This window comes from Phaethon lepturus, unplaced genomic scaffold (genome assembly GCF_000687285.1).
Source record: "Phaethon lepturus isolate BGI_N335 unplaced genomic scaffold, ASM68728v1 scaffold27144, whole genome shotgun sequence".
Taxonomy (NCBI): domain Eukaryota; kingdom Metazoa; phylum Chordata; class Aves; order Phaethontiformes; family Phaethontidae; genus Phaethon; species Phaethon lepturus.
The window spans coordinates 109,864-127,017 of NW_010537555.1; the positions used below are offsets into that span (position 1 = coordinate 109,864).

The 17,154-nt window shown below is 40.5% G+C and overlaps 1 protein-coding gene across 1 annotated transcript in view; it reads left to right on the plus strand.

Moving 5' to 3' along the window:
- CLSTN2 (calsyntenin 2) overlaps positions 1 to 17,154 on the plus strand; it is a gene marked incomplete at its 5' end in the record, with an annotated part of 84,240 nt that overhangs the window by 63,514 nt on the left and 3,572 nt on the right. Inside the window, 5 exons of the mRNA XM_010286522.1 lie at positions 7,329 to 7,495; positions 10,967 to 11,115; positions 12,561 to 12,784; positions 15,476 to 15,646; positions 16,282 to 16,427. Coding sequence (XP_010284824.1) covers positions 7,329 to 7,495; positions 10,967 to 11,115; positions 12,561 to 12,784; positions 15,476 to 15,646; positions 16,282 to 16,427 — 857 coding nt within the window. The remainder of the gene's footprint in view (positions 1 to 7,328; positions 7,496 to 10,966; positions 11,116 to 12,560; positions 12,785 to 15,475; positions 15,647 to 16,281; positions 16,428 to 17,154) is intronic.

Below are 17,154 nucleotides of genomic sequence, written 5' to 3' on the forward strand. Positions count from 1 at the left end.
GTATTTGAGGCAGAAGTTAGGGTCCCAGTGTATGGATGGCAGCCTGGAGACAAGCAGAGAGTGAAGATGGCTGAAAGAGCAGGGAGCCAGGCTTTAAATGTGATAGAAGGGTCTGTCAGGCACGGGTACAGTTTACTGCAACCCAGGAAGTTACTCAATTACCTAAACTCAAGTCTGGGGGATAGTTTCCAGCTTTAATGACACATTGAGCATGAGGAGAGTTGAATAAAAAAAATCTTTTTTACATCTTGTTTTGGCATCATCAATATGAATTTCCTCTATGTAAAATTAGGTATTCTGGATGTTACTCTAGTATAATCTTCCTTTTTTAACTTAAAAACCTTGGTTCTTTCTTCAGGGAACTCATTAAAGAGATCAACTAGGCAGAGCTATACCTCATTGATTTAGTGTCCTATCACGATAGTTAGCATAGAGTTAATTGTTTTTCTTTTGTGTAGTTCATGTTTAATACTGCTATACTTTAGGAGGAGTAGTTTATTTGAGGGTGGGAGTTAAAGCATTATCTTTAGGCTAAACTGTTTGTGTTCATTCAGCTACATGTGACCCAAGAGCAGTGACAGCTGGAGATGAATCTTAACCTGTTGTAGCCTATCTCCAACAGACTGCCAGTCTTCATGCATGGCACATCCTAACTTACTTCTTAGCTGTGATTTCAGTGACACTAGGCCTGGAAAAAGGTAATGCTGACTACAGAGCTAAGCAAACTGGGCTCTTGGTGTACTAACTTAGGGCAGGAATGAACAGTTTGGAGTGCTAGTACAGCTGTTCCCGAAATTAGGCCTTTATGTACGCTGGTAAAGTTTGACAGCTTTCTCTGCAGACACATAGGGTTAAGGCTATAAGTTAACGATACCTTCTTCAAAAGGCCTTTTTTGTTTACATCAGTGGTCTCACAGATGATTGTCAAGGGTGTGATTTTGATGTAGGTGGGGTTACTTAGGTCCAAAGTGCTGTTCTGTCTCTAATGGTGAAAGAAATTTTGAGGCAAAATTACTCTTTCTCAAGGCTATCTAAAGGACAAAATTGACTTGCTCGTAAGTGTGCTTCCCAGAACAACAGAGACTCCAAAGAGAACATGTGGGAAGTGGGACCCTGGCAATGTCTCTGAACCCCTGCCTCCCCGAATGGTGTTAGAAGCAGACATGGTCCATCAGGATAGGAGAGAGCTCCTCAAGGCTCAACTTGTGCTCTCATGTCTACTCTTTTCTTCTCTAGCAATTAAAATACTCTAGGTTTGCCCTTCCAGCTCAAAATTCTTGAGAGCTTTTCAAACAATAATGGGTATAAGGGAGTCATCCTACTGATCTGCCCACAAGTAGGACAGGCATCTGCAACATACTCGTCTAAAATTAAGTAGGTTAATTCTACATTTGATCTGTTGTGTTTGAAACTTCAGGCACCAACTGTAACTGTGCTTGTGACTATTTAGGAATATGCCAAACACAGTGATACTGTAAAGTCTTGCTTTCACTGGCAGCTTGGTGGCTCCCCACTGGAGGCTGCTGTGTGGGTGCAACATACTGCCTCTCCTGGTGCGAGCGTCCTCCTCCGGCCTGTGCTTCCTGCTCCAGCGTGCTGTGGCACTGGGCTGGGTGGGAGCACAGGCACCAGCTGTGAATAGCACAGGACGGAAGTAACACTCAGGAGTAGTCAGAGGGTTATAAAGTTCTTGTGGGGAGGGAACACCCTGACCCTAGTGTAGGAGGTGCCCCTGCCTAACCCTACACTTAGGCTGCGACTAATATCATGGAACATTAGTAGACCCTGATAATTCTAGTTACCTAGATAATTGCAGCAGCAGCATGCACTTTATTTTTGCAGCTCGTTCTGAGCCTTGCGCCTATTTATGTCTCAGCTATCTCTTTCTCAGAACCATAACCCAAGTGTCTGCTATAATGGTTTTATCTGGTGGGAAGCCCAGAAGGCCAGGGCAGGACCCTTCTTCTGTATGTTTAGGTGTCAGTATGTGTGCGCTGTACTTGTTCACCTCCACCAGCATTCGTGCTTAGCAGAAAAGGAAAATAACTCAGAAAGACTTTATCAAGTTGCCCCTGGGTAAAGTTCTGGTGGGAGGCACCCCTCTGCCCCTAGTGCCTGAGCTGCCCTACTTGCTCTGCATTGATGGAGTTCCAGGCAGAAGAGATCAGAACCAGCATAGAAAAAGAATCCCAGTCCAGAAAATAGTTATTATTTTAGCAAGTGAAAAATGTGATGCATACGACTTTGACAACAACTAAGCAGTGAACAGCATTAGAGTGAATAATTCTGTATGTTGACAGTTCCTCTAGATGCCTCCAACAGTCTGTTGACACTATCTTCCTACAATGAGGATTGAATTAATGCCAAAAAGCCAACATCTATCCTCCTGTATCTGCCAGACTTCGGGAGTGGATGTGTGTGCTGGGTCAGGCGGAAAAAGCAATGCGCAATTTTATCATCAAGGTCTGAATAAGACTGTGGCCTGTGTTGCCTCACAACTGTGATGGTGACCGCAACATTTACATTTAAGTAAGGGGAAAAAAACCTGTAGCTTTGAAAATCTGTCATGTGAGGGTCTGTAATGAGAATAAGTGAAGTTGTTGCATAGTGTTGTTTCGGACTTTTTGTTGTACAGATGTCAACCTAATTGCCTGCCTGACAGTAGGGAAGGTTCCATTTTCCTTTGTTGGTCGCATCATTCAGCTAAGTCTTAGCTGCTTAACTATCCCCCAAGAATTAGCACGCACAGCATATTAATCTGTAGTAATCAATAAACACAGAGCTGAGTGAAACACGTGTAACACAGCTGAAGAGTAAGTTTTCTTATTCTCTCAGGTCTTGATGCTATAACATCGTTGTAGAGGTGAGCTGTGTATCACTCGTAAGAAAGGGCGAAGGACCCTGACAGCAGAAAATCCCATGAAACTGGCTGAGGCGATCTAAGTTAGCTGGGTGGCCTGATCTCTGGATAGAAACTGGCAGATGCTGTGTTACAGAACACTTTCTTTTTCACTGCACCATGACATTAGGAAGTAGAAAAAAATGTAGGACACTTGGATTAGCTCCAGATCATCATCACTGGAGCTCCACTTTGTTCTCTGAATTGTTGCTCCAGAGGCTTGTGTAATCTATTTAGGTCGTCTTCATTATCTCAAAAATATTGTTGCTTAGGCTCGGGTTGGTGTCAGAACCAAAAGTAAAGTTCAAAGTGTCTTAAAGCAGTAAGAGCTGTTGGGAGTAGCTTATGCCTTTTCCTCAGTTGTTTCTTAGCATGTGGCAATTTCAGCAATGAGCCAAATTCAGACAATGGCACTGAGCGTTCTTCCTGCCCAGCGAAGTCAGTGGCTCTGAGCTGCCCATCGGCTAAACGTGGAGCTGCACAGGCGTGAAATGTATCGTGCTTAGGGACAAAGGATCTCCATTTGAAAAGGTCAGTATTTAGAAGAATTTAGATAATAGTCTGGAAAAATGTTACTATCAGCATTAGCTACAATTATGCACTGTGCTTTAACATGCTCCAGAATTACCATTTTTGTGCTGGATTAAAAATATTTATACTCACCTAATCTCAGGAGCTAAGAATTTTAGAGTGGCTAGGACTTGGAGATTGGCCATGCTAGGCTAAATTTGCACCCACCGAGAAGCTGAGGAATACTAGATTGCAGAAGCAGAAGGAAAGACAGCATTCAAACCTACTCATGTAGTAGAACTAAGCATAAAACACAGACAGGAGTAAAACAGCCAATTGCTGAGGATTTTCAATTTATTCTGGCAATTTTCTCCTCTTGCATTTTTTGAGATTGAAAAACTATATTCCCAGTAACCCCTTGTATCAAAGCTAGAATACAGGATTGCAGCAGATTGGCTTTAGGCCATTCCTTCAATTTTAGCTAGAGTTTTGGGTTTTGCTTCCCACTTTTATTGCATTGGATTTTGTCCATTTGCAATCTAATAATTACTGGCAATTGAAACACATCAGCAAGCTAACATACCCCACTGAGCTGAGAAGATTCTGAAATGCTGAGGTAGAAGAATATCAAAATGTCAAGGTGCTGCAATTACAAGCAGCTGTGATAAGAGTCAGATATAATGACTTTTGTTCACCTTTGAGGATAAAATTGGCAGGTATATAATTTTGTCTCTAGCTCTGGTAAAAGGTGCTTATGGAAGGCTTATTTAGCCGTCTGTTTTTTCTAAAAAAGTGTGAGATAGTAGTCTCTCTTTAAGTGCTCATATTTTTTTCATGTGGAAAAAGCTAGTATTCACACTGCCCTGGATTAACGGGCATGTCCTATGTAAAACACACATAAAGTTGAGAAGAACGCTAGGTTATGGTTATTACTTCAGATAATAGCAGGAGTTCCAGGAAAAGCAACATGGATTGTCATAGTCTACAGCATTAGGTAGAAGATGTAAAGAAAAGGCCTCGCTTAGCCTGGCAAAGGAAAAGGGAAGACAGCTCACATTCCCTAGGAATAAACTTCTAAATCTAAGGATCAAAGTTCATCACAGTGGATTGCTTGGGGAGCCTCTGTCTTCAGAATTGTTTAGAACAGCTCAGGCAATTCTCAATAATAGATGAAGTGCAGTTGTTCTTGTCCTGGGGCTAGAGGACAGACGGTATCATCCCTCGGTGTCCCTTCAGACTGCTATCTGTTGTTTTAGTGCAACTGGCCCAGCCCGAATCACCCTGTCATAACCATGGGCATAGTTTTGCAGATTTTCTCTACTGACACAATATGAGACTAGTTAGTCCCAGATATTTTTCACTCACATTTTCTTGAAATACTTGCTTTTTTTACATAGCAGTTGATAGTCTCTCCAGAACAAAGATTACATCACCTCCTTTACAGTCCCAAATCGATCTATACATCTGCACAAAACCCAACTTTAGTCCTGTAACCAGTGTATGTCAGCCTGTTCTTCAAATACTTACTGTTTTTGTAGTGCCTGTATTTGCAGAGCATTTATTCCTCGAAACATTCATGTCCTCTTCCATGCTTTTATGTTAGCGGTTGGGCAGATGACTTACAGGACAGATGACTTTAAACAAGAATTATACATCTCCAAGATGGTAATGCCTCTTTATACACCAGCATTTTTTAAAGTGGGTCTTTGGCACAGTGAATACTCTGTATATTTAATATGGTTTATTGGCAATTGCTGTATCATTGTAAATGACCTAGCACTGTAATTGTAAGTGCTTTGTCAATGACACCAGAGAAGAACTAGTTCTAAGGGAAAGAACAACCAATAAAATAAAATAAAAAAAATCCAAACCTGAAATTTCTATTCATGGATGTAACACCAGTCATGTTGCTCTATAGCTTTACTTCAACTGGTTTATCCTGCTTGTTTCTGTCAGGCATAGCCACAACACTGAATTCTTTGTTCTAGCTTCTTGTCTAGTCCTTTATACATTTTAATGAGCTAGTTTCACATTTAAATACACTACTGGCAGACTTACTGTAGGTTTCTAAATTTCAAAGCTCCAGGATTAGCGTTGGTGTTTTAGCCTCTGAACTTCCTGCCTTCAGAATTGTGGTAGGGATATGAGAATTTGGAGCTTCAAAGCACGATGTGATTCCCTCCTTCTTCTGTAAGTTCTTATCTGTTTTTTTCTCTTTGTCTCCTTTTCAGGGAGAGGTTTGCTTTTTTTTTTTTTTTAATTTGGCTTATCTTTTTCTGTCCAGATACATTGCTGCTGTATTAGTGGCAACATGTGCTTTTAAAGACAATGTAAACAGATAAATATAGCAACGTTTTTGCTGAAAAGCCAATGTCCCTGTAATGCACTGTTTACCAAATAATTGTCTTCAGGAAGGCTGAAATTACAGTACAAACTAATCCTGCACTTTAGCTGTTGTGTATGTGAAAGTTTTTATGGAACCTCAAAAAAATTGTGCCCAGAGGAAGTTTTCTGTATAATGGACAAATGAATGAAAGAGTGGAGAAGAATAATCTCTCCTCGAGGATCTTTGGGGTAAAAAGAGAGGCAGTTTGCGCTGCAGTGTTAGCAAAAAAGACCAAAACCTGTCTATTTCTATGAAGAAACAGCCTGCTTAGACACCTTCTTTTCCCTCAGTACACCAATGTGTGTTTTCTTCACTACATAACGTATCGCTAGTCTTCTTCATAGTGCTCATACTGCACAGGTTAAAAGTGATGTTTTTCAGGCTTTTAGGTAGCAACACCAGCCTAAAGAAAATTTGCCACTTTAACTTGAACATCTGTGTGTGGATTGGGGCTAGGATAGCGATACAGGTCAAGCTTGAGCTAGCTTGCCTGGCAGAAATACATTGTTTGACACTAAAGCTACAAACACTGTAGAAATCGGTTATCTACCAATTACAACAGCTTATCAACTGCTAATCCAATTAGTCTGCATGGCTTCACTGTTGGCGTGGCTCTCTTAGTCCTCTCAGGCTCAAGGTAGGCAGTAATTCACGTGTGCTGATATAGCTAACTCTTGCAGGAAAGACAAGCTCTAAAAATTCTCCTAGAGGAGGATGAGTAAATCACTAAATATCCCAAGAGTAATTTAGATGCTGTGATCACTGGTGCAGGCACTATGTAATCACATTTTATTGACAACTCCTAAAGATCAGTCTTCCTTTGAAGCTGCCTGGAGTGAAAGTGAATAGAGCGTAGCTAGAGGGCCTAACGCAATGTACGGTGAGGAGACCTGATCTGGCGCCAGATGAGCTGCTTCGGGTAAGGAGGGCACTACAAGCCTTTTCACAGAGTGCTGTGCATTGGCCTGCATTCACTGCTGTGAATTTACACCATATCCTTAGAGACAACCGCTTGTAGAAAGTGTGGCAGTTTGCTCGCACAGAGCCATGACTCTGAGCACATCAAAGAACCTCAGGTAGTATGTTTTTGGGGGGAGAAAGGCAAAGGCTGTGGAAATGATACTGTAATAGAAAACTTGCAAATACAGTTTCTGTATAAATAAATATTGGAACGTAAACATTTTTTGAAATTTGTGTTTGATCACTTCCAAAATCTCATCAATTCATTTTTAAAAATGCTGTGCTTCCTGGGACACAGGTTTGGGAAGCCTCATCTCAGAGTATGTTATCGCAGCTTTACAAACACTGGGGTACAATACTGCAAAAACACTGACAAGAATCTTAAAGACAGGCTACTACTAGGTATACCACCCAACAACCCACAAAGCAATTCCTCTTATCACAATGGGATCTCAAATATACGTGGCTAAAATGGATATCAATGCTTTAAATGTGTTAAAGCATTAAGTTGTTTATTAGATGTGTGGTTTGGGTACTTGTATCAGTAATCATTTTATATTCTCTTTCTTGCAGGAGGTGAAGTCACCAAGCCCAGATTTGCTCAGTATTTCCATGGCAGCCTGGCCAGTCTTACTATCCGGCCAGGCAAAATTGAGAGTCAGAAAGTGATTTCCTGTTTGCAAGCCTGCAAGGAAGGTCTGGATATTAATTCTCTTGAGAGTCTTGGCCAAGGAATAAAGGTGAGGGATGAACTGACATCATCTTTGATAAAAATTTAGAGCTGATTTATGAAGTGGAGAGCCCAAGGTAGAGTACACACAGTACAAATGTACTCCCAGAAGCAATGTAATTTCCCGTAAAGTCATGCAAAGAAAAAGCAGAACAGTAGAAGAGCTGTGACACTGCAAAGAAAAATGTTTCCATTATTGCAAAGCTAGATGCTCAGAAAGTAAGGCACTGATGATATTTTAGAGTCCGTAAGAATTGCTGGGTCGTGTTCTCATGCTTATTTCGGTAGTTTTACAGAAATAGACATGATTCCAAAGAATGATTGAATTTTGATCTCGAGTAGCTTTAAAGCAATGGAAAACGTAAGTGGAATATCTTTCACCTAGAGGCAACTCTGAAAGAAGTCCCAATGCAATCGTACTGAAAAATACAAAGTGCGTTCCAAGAGGAAACTGTTAATGGGACATGAAAATTGGACAACAAAAAAACTAAAGAAATTAAAATTTTACATTTACATATAAGTCATTATCCATCTTCATGATGCATATGACTATCCTTACTGATTTTTTAAGATTGGAGAACAACAGGCAGAGGGAAATCCTGTTTTAGTTGGTGTAGTGGCTGGGTTGCTTTGCATTCATTAAGACAAATTTTGTTCATTTGGATACATACGTAGGATCTTGACTGCAACTTCTGTTACACTTACATGAGATGCGTTGTCAGTTTTCCTTTCCTGGTACCATTACTAGATGACAGGTGTTCTTCTGCCTAACGTATAAACACACCGTTACGTTGTTGCCTAGCACACGATCACAGTACCGTCTTCCAAAGGAGGCGAGCTTCAGATTCAAAGTGCGAAGACACTTCGGCTGCAGACTATGCATCCTGTGAAACTGCACAGGTGTTTTTTTAGTGTCTTGGTTTTCAGTGGGGAGAACGGTGCTGTAACACTTGATCTAGAGCATGCAGTGAAAGCGCCATGTACTACACTTTATTAGCTAAACCTTGTCGTTGTACAAGATAGGAGACTGACCTGTAATACACTCAAATGTCTGTCTAGGTGATAAGTTGTAGTGGTGTACTAGAACCGATACGTTTTCTGAAAACAAGGGTAAAAATGAAAATTGATTGTGCAAAGGTGAGGAGGAATTTTGCTAGCTCTAGCTTTTACATATAAGCAAAACACCCCAAAGAGGTTGGTTTTTTTTTCCTTCACCCTATCAAGGACATCGTTAAGAATTTCACGTTTTTGCTTCTCCCAGCAGAATGACACACTTAGGAGTAAAAGGTGTTTTTAAAAGACAATGGCTACAAAGAGCAGGTAGGGTTTTCTGGAATGCAAGTGTATATGCCTACCAGTAAGTTCTTTGCTGGGATTCTACATGAATTAAAGCAGTGTGCACTTGGCCCTTGGGGCTTAAAAGCATAATAATTCCTCCCCTATTGTCACACTCTGAAACTGGACAATATTTGACTAGTCTTCTTTCACGGGCCTGGAAAAAGTCCTGTTACACCACCCACTGCTGCTCCAGCATGGATGATTGGCTTCCTTACTGTACTAGCAGTGCAGTGGGGAAAATGAAGATGAAGGACTGTTTGCTACCTTTTCTTTTTTCACCAAACTTCAAAACATTTTAATTTTCCAAAATACAGATGAGGCATAGTGTTTTTTTAAAGCTACTGTTTTCATTTTTACTTCCTCAGCAAGCTCAACAGTTAGTGCAACAGCAGGAGGCAAAAATGACAGAGGCAGTCACGAGACTGTGGTAGGGTTTCTCATTGGGGCTGACTGAAAGAAGCTCAGATGAAAGCGTAACAGTTGGCACCTGACCTTGAACAGAAGATTAATGAAGTGAAATAAACATACCTGATCTCAGATAAGCATGTGTGACGGTTGCACAGATGATAGGTTCTGTGTGGCTTTAGCAACTTACATGGTGCTTAGGAGATTCAGTGGTGGCAAACTGATGTTGGAAGGTGTTTCTGCTGGGCACTTTGGACTCCTGAAGCTTCACCCTTTAGCCACCTAAGAAAGAGCAGTGCAGCTGTAATACAGTTTCTGACACAGTAGCATGGGGCTTTTTTTGTCTGCAGCCTGATTTTCAGATATCTGTAACAGCTCTTAGAAACACTGTCTAAACTGTCGCTATTTTTAGCCTTTTTTTAATGAGAAAGACCAAAAAGGCTCAGACTAGAGCCTTTTCCCATCCCTTTGGCAGCATTCCAGCTGTTCTTGCAGCTGAGCTATTAACTAGCTAGCTAGAGTCTCCTTTTGCTAATTTTATTCTCTACTACTGCTAGCTTAGAGAAAAGATAAAGAAGTGTATGCAGGCTGTGACTCATGTTAGTCCTCCTCTTTGTTAAAAAAGGTACCCTTCAGTGTGTTACGACCTTCCTGCACAAGCTTTAAATCCTTTCCCCTGTGTTCCGTTTGACAGAGAACCCTGTGTTTCATTCGGTTCTATATGCTCTTTTGCTTTTTAACCTTTCTCATTGTAAGGAAGTGTAGACAACCATTGTCTGTATATAATAGAACATGTTCATATAATCGGTATCGAGCTTGGGAAGGGACTGCATGTGAGAGAAGGGTGCATTTCTTTGTGTTTTGTGCTGACAACAGAAGAGTACAAAATCAAGGGGGTTAATCTGGCTTTCTCTGCAATGCAGATGGTTTGCTGAACCAACTAACAAACAAAAAATGGAATCAGGATGAATTATGATAAAGATAAAATCAATCATTTACTATGTGGATATAGTAGCAAAGTTTCTTGGTCAGCGAGACTGTTTTGTGTTCAGTGCAATGGCCTAGAGAAAGATCAGGACTACAAGAATAACCACTGACTTTGCAAGGTTTGTTGGCTCCAGTGAGCAGCTGGCTTTGTGCAAGTAGCAGCTCCATCTTAAATCATTACACCCTTATTGATCATGGGACAGAGACAGGAAAATCCCCTTTATTGTGTCTGACGTTAATGAAGATATAAGAAGGAAATGCTATAATTGTTTTGTTCATTCATGTTGAAATACATTTCAGAGAGACAGTCCAGGGTAAAACCAAATAAAGCAGGAAAAATATGCTTCTGCATGCTACTCTGGTTAAAGCGGTATTTTTATATGGGGGATGTGTTTAACCTAAAAAAACCCCCATAGTGATAATAACGATAACACTAAGTTAAGGTTTTGAACTCTACCATTGCAGAGAGAGTTTCAGCAAAATTGATAAGGCCGGGCAAAGTACAGCAAATCGGGATTAGTTTACTATAAAATTAATTATAACAGTAGTTACTCCGAAATCAAATAGAAGACTGATACGAGTATGTGTTCTAGGGAACAACATGTGGATTCAGCCAACAATAGCTACTAAGAAATTTTTTTTCTTAAATGGATAGATTTCAAACTTGCGTAAGTGCAACATTCCTTAAAAATGTCTTACTTTGTAGTCTGTAACTGGTACTTTAAATACTAATTATATGCATTTCCCCTAGTATCACTTCAACCCTTCCCAGTCAGTCCTTGTCATGGAAGGAGATGACATTGAGAATATAAATCAAGCTCTCCGAAAGGTCTCATACATCAACTCTAGACAGTTTCCTACTGCAGGCGCACGACGTCTCAAAGTCTCGTCTAAAGTCCAGTAAGTTATACTTCAGCTGAACTGATTAGATTAGGAATATTTTTAATGAATTACTTTCTTCTTTGGACATGTAAAAAGAAGAATTTTGACTCAATTACATCGCTAAATCATACTTTTATGTTACTGAGCATAAAGGATGAGTTTCATTTACTTTTATGCCAATTTACATTGTGGTTTTCTTTTGGTATTGTCCTTTTAAGAAACTTTTCTTGTTCATGTAATTTACTTTCATTCTGTTCATAGGAGCATACAGTCTGGACTGAACAGTACTTTCATTTATTGCATTCGTATTTTACTGTTCTTTTTCAAAAGTTACAGTTTCTTCTGAGATAGCTAAAGCCATGACTTTTTAAAGCAGGCCTATTACATCTAACAGACAACATATCTGCGAGGACAGTATTTGTAGCTAGGCTTGAAATAGTCTTTATGTGTTTGTATCCTTATATGGCTGTCATCACTGAAGTACTGGTGTCGGGTGTTAAACAGAAATCCGCGTCCTTCCATTTTCATGCACCAATAGCGACAGAACCTGCCCAATAATGTTTACAGCTCTACATAATCAACGAGCCATCTGCCACTCCTGAGCTCCCCTGGGCTTTGTCTCTGTTACAGCAAGTTGTGCAGTGCAACGCAAGCGGATCTTTAGAGTGAAAATAAACATCAGTTTATGATGAGTTAGGAACTCTCATCTGCTGCACGTACAGTTATTACTAAGTAGTAGGTGTAGCCTAGTGCTGTGGGCTGACCACACTAAGTGTTTGGAGAGCATCTTCTGATGTAGTTTCACTGGAAGCAGTCCAGTGAAACACTCCAAGGCTGGCCCAAGCCTGGTGCCAAGATGAAGGTAAAGTTTGTCAGGAGATACACTTCCAAAGCACAGTGCTGATTCAGATGAAGATACCTTTTGTCCCCAGTAAATACTGGGGGGTGCCAGAATGAGGTCATGATGGGTCCAATTTAAATGAATAATTAGTCCCTTTTATTCACACATGACAAGGTTACCATGTTATGTTCATTAGATACTGCTTTGAGAATTTAACGTTAGGTTTACTAAAGTTAGTTGTTTTCATCTAATTGACCTTTTTTTTTTTTAACCATTTACTACTTTAAGTGTCAGTTAAACATCAAAATACTGTTCTCACAGTGACCTTACTAAAGACTGAGCTTGTCACAAATCTGTTTGCTAAGGTGCCTCTGCGTAATTTCAGTAGTTGTGAATGTGGGAGGGGATGAGAGGAACAGAGTTGCTGCTGTCACTGCTGGCCTGTGTACGTGGTGGTACAGGCGTATGTCTTCATGTGTGGCAGCGTCAAAGTAAGGCATAGGCTGATCTGAGACAATACAAAAGGATGAGAGCCATCAGGTGGGTTTTGGGGCAGTGCAAGTGCCACACACCTCTGATGTGCAATGTGTTACATGCAGTTAATGAATAACGTATTTTTCAGATGTTTTGGTGAAGATGTCTGCATTAGTATCCCAGATATAGATGCGTATGTAATGGTGTTTCAGGCCAATGAGCCCAAGATCACAATAAGTGGAATGGACCACTTTGCTAGACCAGCTGCACAGTTTGAAAGCGAAAGAGGTGTTATTTTGTTACCTGACATCAGGATTGTCAGCACAGTCACTAAAACGGAGCATGCAGTGGACTCGAAAGAACATGACACAGGTTTGTGGATTTCTTTTAAATATTATTACTCACTCTGTAACATGACCCCTCACATTTTTTTAAAGCATAGTGTGGTCAAGTAACACAAAGGAAGTCACTTCACCCAGATGAATTTAGGCAATGTTAGGCAGCAGTAATGCTGTACTGAAGACATTCAATTGAACACATTGAGAAACGTGTTAAATAGTGATAGATCAGTGTGTGCTTCAAAAAACATAGCTTTTCCATGTAGTGTCTTCCCTACTTCAGAATAATTCCTTTCCGCTCTCCTTTATGTATTCCGTTGAATAACGTATTTTCATTAGAGTCTCTCTATTTGTAACAGAATTTTGTTAATTGTACTGATAAAGTGGAAAGCAGTAGTTGATTAATGGTTGGAGTTTTAGTCTGTTCTTACGTTTCCATCTCTGCTACTGACTTGTGGGTGATAGTTGAGAAAGTAATCTTGTGCCTCAGTTTCCCACCTATATCATGTAAAAATAATAATTTGCAAAGTTTTTTTTTCAGTGGTGACAGTTTATTCTAATGCTGAGCAATGTATGTATTATCATTTGACAGTAGGCGAATGTTCAAAAATATAAATAAGGTTTAAAATAATTGTTCATAAAGGGATCTTCCTTTTGGATGTTTGTGTGCAAGGAAAATGAAAATCTGAGAAATCATTCTAAACAATATTTGTTGGACTAGAATAAGCAGCAACTAGATGTACCTCTCTTGAAAAGATGAAATTGCTAATGATGCGTGAGTGTAGGGGCATGTCCCCGAAGCCATGCTCTGTAATAATGCTGATTATCACTTGCCTGAAACTGCATCTGTCCTCTGAAGGCTGGAAAGCGTATCATGTCGTAATATCAACTGCGTACAATTACAGTATGTAAAAAAAATAAATTCATAGAAGAGAGTCATCATTATCCATCACTTAAGACACAGTGCATGTATGACACTGCATAGCCCTGCATGTTATGACAGCTTCAAAACTGTTCCGTGAATTAGGAACTACTGCCCCCCAGTTTAGTTCATAAATTTCATCTATCCCAATTTTTCCCAATACAATTATTGACATAATTACTGTTATAGGACCTTGTAACCTAAAAAGCCCGAGTCTCACCTTGAAAAGGAACATAGCAGCACTTCTTCAACTACTGTTTGATTCCTTGAAAGTCAGGCACCTCCTAATGTGCCATCTCTTGTTCTTTTCCACTACGAGTGGTTAAAATGGATAGATAATAATTGGCTTTGGGAATAATTGTGTTTTGCAAAAGATTATTGAATTCTAAGTCTCAATTCCTGCATTATCAGCTTGACTCATTATATCTCTTAGCCCAGATATAATCTGACAGAGACAGCCATAAATCTTGACCTCTATCTACCTATAGCTATTTTTCCACTTATTGGGAATTTACGTAACCTGATCATCATGACCGTAAGAGAGATGCACACGGCATGGGTGAGGAGGCCGATTTAGTCACCCTGTATTCTCCAGTCACAGGACCAGTTAGGGCTGTCTCTCATCAAAAGCAGAGCGGGCAGTTGCCACAGGCAGCAGCATGACTGTGGCTCTGAGGCCTTCTTTACCTGCAGAGGGCCCCCACGATGCCAATGTGTTGCTGCTTGTCCTGCCTCAGCAGAGAAATCGGCAGGACCCTGCCAAGAGCTAAAATTGGTGCCCCTACTTCTCCTGTTTGCCCGTTGACAGCCAGAGCAGCAAAGCCAACCAGTTCAGGCTTTTGCCTCGCTCTGCGGCGCAGCCGTTGCCCGTCTCTCCTATTTTGCCATGAAGTAGTCCAGCTTATCAGCCTTAGCAACATTTGGATTTGCCTATCCTGCGAATTTGAGTTGGGTCTGCGTTTTTTCGTCAGTTAGAGCTGTACCTAGAGTTCACATACCCAGATTCACTGTACCAGGAGTTGGGAATCGAGGGCATTTAAGACTTCTCCGTCTGTGCCTGCCTTCGCCATACACCCTCTAAAAGGAAATTTGCAAAATGGGCGCTAAGTTCCAAGATTGCAGTCTCTGTGTCCACGGTACCCTCAGGGAGCTGGTTAAGCAGTCTTGCCAGGCACTCTATGCTAAGTTGACCAGATAATTAAAGTATCAGATTGATATACTACTCCTTTTTCCAGCAACAGATTTTTTTTAATTGTATGTACTGAAGGGTAGTCAGTTCACGGCTTAATTTCTGCAAGTCACACAACACAGGATCTTGCCATTTATGATAAAACCATGATCTTTGTAATGCAAATTCTTTATGGGTCATAGAGTAACTGAGAGAATCAGCCAAGCACAGATTTATTTGACATGTATTTTTCCAGTTTGGTTTTCCTTGAGAAAAGAATGAAGCGATGCCAACCTGGTATCAATATAGTATTGAAAACCAGAATTGTTTACATGAATTTATTCCAGGATCAAATTTCAGTTTTCTGTACTGTTCTTGAATGCCTTCTATTACAGAGCAATATATTTTCTATCTATCTACCTCACTAGGTATTTGTAGGCCTTCATCATCATAGCACCTGAACAGGCAAGACACTTCTCTCTTGATTTGCTTCAAGTATACTGTATTTGGTTATTGGCAAAAAACTATTCAGAAAACCCTGATGCAAAGCACATGAAATGACTGAGCTGTTCTGTGATCATTTATCTTAGTTTCTTTCTTCTCATTTTTTCATGTTATATGCCATGTGTTCACAGCCAATAAACCAGTGGTATTAGAGGAAATGCTCCACAACTTGGATTTCTGTGGTATTTTGGTCATTGGTGCAGAACTAGACCCTGAACAAGAGTGTCTGGAACTAGATCATGTGGACCTTCAAGGAAAACATCTAGATGCCACAAATTCCACAGCAGGATATTCAATCTACGGTATGTTTGTGAGCTTTGCTTTCCCTTATTTCTTCCCACCAACAATTACATTATTGGAATTGAAGGACTAATTTGAAAGAAATTAGACAGAAATCTGTGGTGTACTACCCGTAAAATATTCCAGGTGAGACTGTGTCACTCCTTGCGAGCATAGTCGCTTCTTGATCTCTGGGTGTGCTGTATTTATCCTTTGGAATACAGGACAGCTTTGTCTTGATCTCAGCATCCCTCCTGCTACTCCCCAAAGGAAGAGAATAGCAACACTGCTTTCTTTAAATGTGGGGGTTCTTGTGGACCATCACAGTGGAATGTGGGAATGACAGGATTCCTCAGTGCTCCTGTACAGTGTTGGTAACTCATTGGCCCTTCCCCCCCCCCCCGCCCCTTTACTAAATAATTTATTGTAAATCTTTGCTGTTGTATTTGTTCCTCTCCATTATGGACCTACATTAATTTCCAAAATCTATTCTCACGTAATGTAGTAACAGCCAGAGGCTCTATCGGGGAACAGTTGATGCACTGCCATTTTCAGATCATTCTGTAATTTCTGTGAACGTTTGATTTCTCCTGTACTGCACGGAGCATCTGTTACATAGCATCTCCTTGAGATTATTACTGCTCTACCACCATTTCAGGTGTGGACAGCATGCACAACTATGAACAGACTCTTCAGCAGATTCGATATCGTAACTGGTACGCTTCTGCCACCTTTGACAGAAAGTTCAGAGTCAAGTGCTCAGAGCTAAATGGACGTTACACCAGCAATGAATTTAACTTGGAGGTAAGCAATCATTTAGTCAAGTTTTCTTCTCCAGCACTGAGGCCGAGCGCTAGCCTTATCTTCAGTGACATCAGGTTTTCTTTGAAATATGTAAAATGATTGACACGTTCTGGTAACTATAATCAAATAGAGGAATAAATCTAAGTTCCACCCAGATAGGAAGTTGACTTCTCTTGTGAGCACTCCTCAGTGTGGGTGTGTCTATTGTGCTGCACGTGTAAGCATATGACCCTTCTCCTGAACTCCACTAACAGAGAGGATTACTCCTGTTCAAAGAGAATGGAGGCTGAGGTCATCAGCATTGTTTTTCCATGACATAAAATCTCTTACAGCTCTTTTTGAAGATTCCAGCTTCATTATTTATTTTCCTTAAATTACTTATTTTTTAACCTAACCTGACATACTTTTCTTCCCTGCAGCATTCACCTTTTCAGTTTTTCCAAGCACTACCCCTTTACAATAAGTAAGTTTTACAATTTGTTCTTCATCAGATGGAGATCATTCCTGGTAATTTACATGCTTTCAGATTTCTTTGAGGAGGACTAACACAGGTAACAAATGCATAGGATGGACTTTATCTGTCTCATTCTCTTGGATCCATTACCCGACATGGTCAGTCACGACAGAAATACTTAGAGAGCTCTCTTGAGCTTACGTGTGCCGCTACTAAGTCCAGTGCAGCACAATGGCTTAGGGACTGAGAATTACTGCTAGCGCATCTCAGCAG